Source organism: Chinchilla lanigera, unplaced genomic scaffold, assembly GCF_000276665.1.
Source record: "Chinchilla lanigera isolate Chin_1 unplaced genomic scaffold, ChiLan1.0 scaffold00046, whole genome shotgun sequence".
Lineage (NCBI taxonomy): Eukaryota > Metazoa > Chordata > Mammalia > Rodentia > Chinchillidae > Chinchilla > Chinchilla lanigera.
Window position 1 is genome coordinate 14,565,003 of NW_004955447.1, and position 9,050 is coordinate 14,574,052.

Here is a 9,050-nt window from a genome sequence, read left to right on the forward strand (position 1 = left end):
TGTCACTGCCTCCTAGGCAAGGCTGGTCCATTAAAGATCCCCTAAAGGATCTGCTGCTGCAGCCTCCGGCATCCCATAACTGATATGGGGCTTATTTTGTGTTGGAGCAAATTAGAAACAATGCTCAAGGGGGTATTGACTAGGTACAAAGACACCAAAGGTTCTCACACTTCTAATCCATCTTCCTCTATCTTTGCGCTTTCAGTTCTTTTCCCTGCTTTTTACAAGCTCCTAAATGCATTTGATGCTTTCTGAAGGACACTATCATGTGAGTGCAGATCACAGCTTCTCCTTAGAAACATGGAAAAGCTCTTTTTCAGTAATGTTAGTCTAAAATACGTAATTTCTTTTCGCAACACCAGAAATACCTAAATTATTCTACTTATCTGAAGCTTACCTTCATACTCGGCTTTAATCCTCAGAGTTTCATCTGGGCCTTTATGCGCAGATGTTACTCGGAGCTCACAGGGAATTCCGTAATTGCCACAAGCCTTCTTGATTTTCTCACAGTGACCAAGATCAGAAGTTGAGCCCATCAATACTACAACCCTGCACTGGCTTTCTGATTTCAGAAGCAACTAGAAAAGAAACCACGGATATGAAAAAGGACAAGAAGACAAAAATGAATATAGGAACAAGTACCAAAAGAACAATGAATTTAGAGTATAACTTGTAATAAAATTACTTCCAGAGTATTTTCTTTCTTAATATACCAGATTTAAGAAACAAAAAGAATAAAATGGTGATTTTCTAAATACCTAAATAAAATCTCTAAACATTTACAGGGAAGTTGTCTTCACAATTAAACACTAACAGATGAGATTTTTAATCAAGTAAGTCTGTGTTTATTTGTCTACAGCCACACTACCCTGAATGTGCCTGATCGTATCTACCTCAGAAGCTAAGCAGGACCACACCTGGTTAGTGCCTGGATGGAAGATGTTTACTAATATAATAAAAAAGGGATAAATTTCCAACGTTTTATATGGAAGCAGAGAAAGTATGAGGATGTAGCTCAGTGGTAGAGCACTTGCCTAGCATGACAGGAAGCCCTGGGTTCAATCTCCAGCATCACGAAAGTGTAAAATGAAATGAAAAATGTTACCCGGAGTTCTAGCCTTCCATGCTATAGGAACTCTGACTAGCAGTGAAGAGGTAGGTAGGAAACACAGTTTGTCCTACTGGGGCAGGGAGGAGGCAACACCTCAGGTCTAGCCACCTGGGAGGAATGTACTGGCCAGCTTAACAGGACTTCCAGTATACTAGTAAGGATAGTCCAGCCAGTATGTTTCCTAAAGCGGCTCTTCTCTTTCAAAGTCACTGGAAAAAGTAAAATTTTAAAAAAGTAAAAGAGAAGCATTACACCTCCCCACATTTTATTCTGAAATAAGATCTTCTTAGAAGAAAAACCCAATATAGGTTTACCACAGAAGGATTACCTGTACTCTCTCTGCAACCCACTCGAAGTTTTTCTTTACCATCTGGAGCCCTTCAGGGGTTACTTCCTTGAGGTCACGATAAGACTAGAAGATGAGATAGAAAGTTTAGGAAACGAAGTATTTCTTGCTATCTGAAACTGGTTTGAGTTCTGAGTAGGGATGATAACAAGGGATGTATCTGAAGATGCACCTCAGTCTTCCAATTCATTTCCTGAACGAAACTACAGAGTAGGGAGGTCAAATTTTACTTTCATTCACGGTGAAGTGCTTGCTATACGATTAAGAACAATTAACTGCCTTGAGAATTCGTATCTATTAAGTATAAAGAGGATCTTGTCCTAATTTTGTTAAGAAACAACAGATATGGGGCCTGGTAAGATCCAGAACACTTGGCATAAAGTCCCAAACCTGCCACTTACTCTTCTAATTGTGAACACTTAGCTTCTTAGAACCTTAGTTTTTAGCTAGACAAGCAAAGATATCTGCTCTATCACTGTTGTGAGCATCTATGAAGACTAAAGATAATTTCCATCCTCCTCCCTCTTGAGTATCTGGGATTACAGGCAAGTGCCACACACTTGTTTACCGACCTGTTTGTCTTTCTGTTGGCTCCGATCTCCCGATGGCCAGAGTCTCCAGGAATCATTATCAATAACATCAGCGAGAACAATTTCTTTGGTAGTCACATCAACACCAAATTCAATCTATAAACAGCATATTAGCAAAGAAAAACTTAAAAAACTATGCTACTTATGGTATTCCTTAGTTACAATCCTCGTTTCAAATTCTGTGTTTTATCTGTACCTTCATATCAACCAGTGTACAGTTTTGAGGCAACCAGGACTTCTCCAGTATTTCAAAAATAGCTTGTGTAGCATGACTCATGATATCCACTTCGGTTTGGCCTATGTCAAGTCCAGCAAAGCAAAATTTTGCAGCAATTAGCTGTTCCTCGGACCACTGTGGATCATTATTAGCATCATCCTGAGAAGAAAGTACAGTAGCACAATTAACTCAGAATTTTTGAACTTTTCAGAAAAACTAATGTCTTCCACACACAATAGAAAGGTCAAAACATATTCCAACCCATCACATCTTTCCAAAATTATTTTTACAACCTCTGGACCTCATTTTTTGTAAGACCTTATATATGGATACAAGTCTTTTTAATATTTTTTTTTCTTAAGACACAATCTGACTATGTAGTTCAGGCTGGCCTTGAACTCACTATTTAGTCAAGGCTGGCTTCGAACTTGAAGCAATCCTCTTGCCTCAGCTGCCCAACTACTGGTACTATAGGAATGTGCCACCATACCCAAAGGAATACAAATCTTTAGGGACATTATTTTATACTTCAAAAGATCTCAGACAAAGAGATTAGTGAAAAAACAAAATTATTTTAAGCAGTGTCCCAACTTTGTGATTTTTTTATGGATCTTGATTTATATAATTGTAAGACAAGTTATGCAACTGTTTAAAAATGCAAAACTGTCATTACATCTCAAGTAGAAGATCTATGCATGATACCATATGTCAAGGTAGAAAGGGTAAAGTGATTTGAACATAGCCTATAAAAATTCAAAAAATTCACTATTTATTCTTTTTTGGGGGGGTCATTTTGAGGTAGAGTTTTGCTATGCACTTCAGGCTGGCTTTAACTCACTTTGTAGCCAAGGGTGGCCTCAAACACACAGCATAGTGATCCTCCTGCCTCAGCCTCCTGAGTGCTGGGATTACAGACGTGTGTCACCACATCTGACAAATAAATAGTTTTTAAGCCAGGCATGGTGGCTCATGCCTGTAATCCCAACACTCAGGAGGCTGAGCCAGGAGGATCCTTGTGAGTTCGAGACTAGCCTGGGCTACAAAGTGAGCTCTAGGCCAGCCTGAACTGCACAGTGAGACCCTATCTCAAAAAAGACAAAAACAAAAAAACCTCTACTTATTCTTATGTCCTTATGGTATATACTGTTTCTGCTTACAGAGACACTGACCATACATTTTACTAAATTGAAAGATTTCAACTTAAAAATAAATTTTTTTAAGACCGGTGTTGCTAAATTCCCAAGCCAGCCTTCAACTTGTTATCTTCCTGCCTCAGCCTCCCAAGTAACTAGAATTACTGGCATGTGGCACCACACTGGGCTTCTAAATTTAAAAAAAAAAAATTAAATTAAAAAAAAATTAACTAAATGTTACTTTCCTTTCTAATTATTATTCACTTAAATTTGTTCACTTCAAGCTGGGCCTGGTGGCACATGCCTATAATCCCAGCTCTCAGGAGGCCTAGACAGGAGGATTGTTACAAGTTCCAGGCCAGCCTGAGCTACATAGTGAGACCCTGACTCAAAAAACAAACAAAACATTGCTCATTTTGTTATTTAACTTGGTCCAAAGGTAAGTACATTTTCAGATATTTTAAAAATATCACTTATCACTGCTAATGGAAGTATACTTTATTGACATAAATGTCAGGAGTAACATTTGTAGTTTGGGTTTATGATTAAAAGTTTTGGGTTTAAACCTTTTGGGTTTATGATTAAAATTTTACTGCTACATTACAGTAAAACACAGAAGCACAAAATAATTACCTTGAAAAACAGCTCCACTTTAGGTGGGTAAAACTTAAATCCTTCCTTGACACCAGGATTCCTTTTGAGAAAAGAACCAGTTGCTATTCTTCTGCAAACCCATTCAATTGGAATCATTTCACACTGGGGCGCAATGAAAGCTGTTTCTCCACATTTTCTGGTGAAAGCAGTTTTGATACCTACATATTGATTGCAAAATTTTAAGTGTTGAATTTTTATTTAAGAAGGCAGACTGGGGCACAATTAAACTCTACTTTTACAAGGCACAAACCCAAAACCTTTAGCAAAAGTAAATTAATTTTTAAACAGAGAAAATAGGAAAACATTTAAAAAAGGGCCTCATGCTAGACAAGTGCTCTACCACTGTGCTCTATTCCCATCCCATTTGTTTTTGTGATGCTACATATCAAACCTGGAGCCTTGTGCACGCCAAGCAAGCACTCTACCCGAGCTACACCTGCAGTCACCCAAACCTCTTTTAATGTCTACAACAAATAACCCCTGAAAATAAAAGCATCCATCAGGTAGTAGCAAGGACACAGCAGTAGCTTTGGCCAACAGAAAAGTAAATATTTATCCTACTCCCTTTTCTTATGGAAATTGTCCCTCCTAGTTCAGGTCAGATGGGTAATGTGCCCACGTCATAACAAGGCTTGAGGAAGATGCATCTCATGCATATGGCATGAACACCCAATAAGCATGCTCTTGAACTGAAGAGCCACAAATTCTTGATGCATTAATTTTATAATATGGTTGAACCTTCCAAACACTATGTTCAGTGAAATAAATCAGAAATAATTATTCCACTTACTAGATACTTAGAAAAGGCAAATTCTAGTAACACAAAATAGAGGTTACTAGGTACCCCAGGGAAGGAAGAATGGACAGTCACTGTGTAGTAATTCTGTTTGGGATGAAAGTGTTTTAGAAATGAATAGTAGGATGAGCAAGTAGGTGACTTAAATCAATCCCTACCTTGGGAGAGTAACTATCTGTTTGGCTTTATGAGATCTTATTTCTTAGGTGTGTTGACTGTTAGTCGCTCATTTGTCTATCATGCTTGACAGACTAGTATCCCATTGTTTAAATAGAAAAAAGGTGATTTTTTTTGCGGCGGGGGTAGGGTGTCTGTCCCATCCCAAGGACTGAACTCAGAGAGCACGAAACTATGTGCCTGGCCCTCTTAGTTTTTGTTTTTTTTTTTTTTAAAGACAGGGCCTTCAAACAGTTGCGCAGGTGGCCTCCTGCCTCAGGCTCCCGAGTAGCTGGGATTACATGTGTGCCACCACACCAGGTTTATGGTTACCTTTACTGGGAGGAAAATCTCTGAATCAAAGCGAACTAAACACATAATCAAATTATGGGAATGATTTTTTTTGGAGGTAGCAATGATTGAACCCAGCGCCTCTGTGCTGAGCTACATCCCTGGCCAAAACTTAATTCCTATCGAGGTTAGTTTTAGGAGACATCATTTATTTATTAGCACATGAAGACTGTATGAGGCTTGATGAAATTCTTAATCTGTCTCCTAAAATTAATCTGTTTGGAAATTTCAGGTAATTTTATATATAATTGTATAGCATTTCAGGGAGCAGTTTTAGTTCATTTACTAGAGCTGCTCAACATCACCAGGGGCTGGAGAGGAAGGCTGCAAAGGGGATGTCTGAGAAAGGCTGTAGCCACTGCAAAAGAACTAAATGATACAGTTACTTCAAAACTAAGTAAAATGTTACACTGAAGTAAGACTTGATTTTAATTGCTCGAGTTTGTGAACTGTTAGTCCAAATAACATCATCTCCCTAGGAAAGGGATCAGGAGCAAGGACAAGGAGGCCGAGGGGAAGCTACTTACCTGCTTCCTGTAACAATTGGAAAATACAACTGGTTATCTTATTGGAGATGGCAGCTTTTCCCTCCAGGTGATTCTTTCTGGCTGCATTTCCAGCTGTAATCTGGTCCTTGGACTGCAGGAGGACTTTTCCCGGACTATCTAACAATTCATAGACTTCTTTTGTTTTACCCTCATAGAGTTTTTTGCCAATGTTCAATACTGTACAAAGAAAACAGAATTGTATTATATTTCAGGCAGAAATTTCCCAAGTATCAAACATTAAATCATCTAAAATGACCACTCGCAGTGACCAGTAATAATAAAAATTAAATCATCTGCATAGAACTTACTCTCCTCAAGCTATTTTCTCATGAATCATCATATAATTTTGTGAAGAATTGTATTACAAAACTAAAAATCAAAAAGGCTGAGGTCACAGAGCTACACAAAATATTAAATCTCCTGACAGCAAACCCTCTGCTCTTTCTCCTATCCATGTTTCACTACAGAACTGAAATAGAACTTAGTTAAATTAACCTGTTTGCATGCGCCCCCCATTAACCTTTCCTCGTCATTCACACTGGTAGGAAACTGAGGTGAGCATGCAAGTATCCAACTTTGATGTTGGTCATAAGACTTAAAGAAACAGTGCTATTTGCACTCGTACTGGCTAAAGGCCATCTGAGAGGCAGAGCTTATGCAGTAATATAAGCGGCGGGCAGGGGCTGTGAACACAGATGAAACCTGGCTCACTCAGCTTGCTTATCTCCTGATGTGGGCCAAATTCCTAAGGGTCCACAGACCTCTGGTTCATGGCCCAGGGATTTGGGACTCCTTCTCCACACTACCCAGAGACTTCATCCCCTTCTTACTCGGTGGTTTTAATGTCACTGTAACGCCTGCAGTTTATAAACAGCCACTATTTTGTCGTGCCTCAACACACTACTCAAGGGTAACTGTATTTGTGTCTCCTGGATTTCGATCCTAATCAGCTCCAGGTAAAAGTAATCTTTGTTCTCAAACAGGCTAAATTCTCCTCTTGGCTCGCAGTAGTTGCAGTCCAGTATAATAGCTGCCGCTAGAAGGCACTTCATGTAGAGCACACTTCTCTACCTTCCTAACTGGGTGTCTAGACTCGCTAACCAGGTTTAAGAAGCCCTTCAGGGAATAGTACCAGCTTAGTGCTTCAAACACCTGTTTTTATATCCTTCCTACAACTCCACCTTTCTTAATTTTTTATATTCGCCTTCAGGCTGGACATACTGTTCCCTTCCTGCCCACCTCATTACTCATCCTTCAGGCCTCACAAGCCGTGCTGACTGAGTTTAGAGTTTATCCTACGAGCAACAATGGAGCTTTTAAGCACTGACCTTAAAATGCCAGACCTGTATTTTAGATCATCAGTATGGCGACTGTGGAAAGTGAGACAGAGGTGGATGGAAAAAGCCATACTCTGGGAGACCAATGTAGAATGCCGCTGCAGTAACTCACATGCTTTTGCTTTGTGCAAAGACCTTTCAAAGCTGGAAGAACATTATTTTCTTTCTTCTCTTATTTTGAGACAAGGCTTGGTAAATGGCCCAGGCTGGCCTCGAACCTGTGATCCTCTGTAAGCAAAAGTAAAACCTACGATGGCTACCCTTCGGTTCGGGCGGGGTTGGTGGCGGCAGCGTGTTCCTGTGGACATTAAGTCCAAGTCAGCAGGATTTTGGCGCACACGCACCTTGTTGGTCGCGGTGCAAACAACGGATATAACTAAGGTTGAGGCTGGCTGGTATAAACAACTTAAACAAGGGAGGTTGTTATTGGCACATGGCCACTCCTGGGCTGCTGCAAGAACCGGGGGGGGCGAGGGGCCTGGGGCCCACCATGCAAGTGTGCTCCACTGAGCTCAGCAGCTTAGAATAAAGTCATGTTTGGAAATTTCCATGACTCTGTGTCTCTACCAGAATCTCAAGTGAACCTTCCCAGTCTAAACTCGTGACAAGACATCCTCCTGCCTCGGACTCCCAAGTAGCTGGGACCCAGGCCTGCGCCCCTGTGTGCTTCAAAAACTACTTTATCCTCTGTAAGTGGAGGATAAAAGGGATGCAAACGCCAGGAATGGCGCCAGATTGCTGAAACAGAGATTTAAATACGCTAAGATGAAGTAGAGCAGGCAAAATTTGTAACTGCAGCTTTCCTTTTAGAGGAATTGCTGTACCTACTCATAAAACAGAATGAGTAGGCACAAGAAACAAACATAGGAGACATACTATGTCAATATGATGTAAAATCACAGATGAATTCAAAAGAGATTCACAAGGACTGGTTCATGGAACTCAAGCCTTGAAAAGTACAGAATTTCCAGAGAACAGTTAATATTCTAACGAGATTGTGCTGTCCCAAAGGTATCCATTAAGCACATGTGGCTATGAATATGAACAGTATTCAATATGAAAACAAAAAATGCAAGCTCATTTTGAGAACGTGCTTTTTAGAAACTCCAGAAATAACATTTTCGAAAAATTCATCTGACAATGAAATATAAGATGGAAGTGTGAGAGCGAAGATTCTAGAGTTCACTGTTTAGAGGTACAGCACCCTGACAGAAAACAAGTTCTGGCCTTGATGTTACGGAGTTATTACTCAGTATCATTCCTCCTGTTGAATCTGTAACTTTAAAAACTAAACCCAGGGTTTCTTCCTATATGGGAAGTGATGTAATGGTTTGGTTTATTATATTTAGAAACTGTTGCGGATCAAACCAATGTTTTATCAGCTACCTGACAAGAGCGAACTTCCCGGAGGACCTGACCCCTCAGGGGACACAAAGTGATACGCAATGCTGCGAGCTGCCGCCACAAAGTAAAGCGAGGTAACTCTGCCAACGGCGTTTAGGAGCGAGCGCCAGGATGGCATCAAGAGCTTTTTTAAAGGATCAAACTGCGCAAAACGCGGGGAAGACTTTTCAAAATTTTACCAATCTTATGGAAAAGGAGGTTACTAACCCTGCAGAAACGGTCAGACTTACAAGGGTCAACAACGGATTTCCACGCGATTGTTTCGCAACCGCTGAGGATCACGAAGTGCGCGGCCTCTCCGGTCTCCCCCAGTCACCCCTTCACCCTGCTCCTCGCCCCTCCCGCAGGGGTTCCGGGTTTACCCGGGGGCGGGAGCCCCGCGCACGTCCCGCAGCGCCAGGCCCGCG

At 40.7% G+C, this 9,050-nt stretch overlaps 2 protein-coding genes across 3 annotated transcripts in view; one reads left to right on the top strand and one right to left on the bottom strand.

Moving 5' to 3' along the window:
* Paics (phosphoribosylaminoimidazole carboxylase, phosphoribosylaminoimidazole succinocarboxamide synthetase) overlaps positions 1–6,079 on the bottom strand; it is a gene marked incomplete at its 5' end in the record, with an annotated part of 12,614 nt that extends 6,535 nt beyond the window's left edge. Inside the window, 6 exon segments of the mRNA XM_013518500.1 lie at positions 398–578; positions 1,440–1,523; positions 2,030–2,143; positions 2,244–2,423; positions 4,031–4,209; positions 5,882–6,079. Of these exon segments, the coding sequence (XP_013373954.1) occupies positions 398–578; positions 1,440–1,523; positions 2,030–2,143; positions 2,244–2,423; positions 4,031–4,209; positions 5,882–6,079 (936 nt within the window).
* Ppat (phosphoribosyl pyrophosphate amidotransferase) overlaps positions 1–9,050 on the top strand; it is a 54,571-nt gene that overhangs the window by 12,157 nt on the left and 33,364 nt on the right. The window contains exon 1 of one of the 2 annotated variants that reach the window (XM_013518498.1): positions 7,354–8,717. The exons of the other annotated variant lie outside the window; for it this stretch is intronic. Within the exon in view, the coding sequence (XP_013373952.1) occupies positions 8,551–8,717 (167 nt within the window). The 5' untranslated portion in view covers positions 7,354–8,550. Of the gene's footprint in view, positions 1–7,353; positions 8,718–9,050 lie in introns of those variants that run through there. 2 annotated transcript variants of the gene reach the window in all.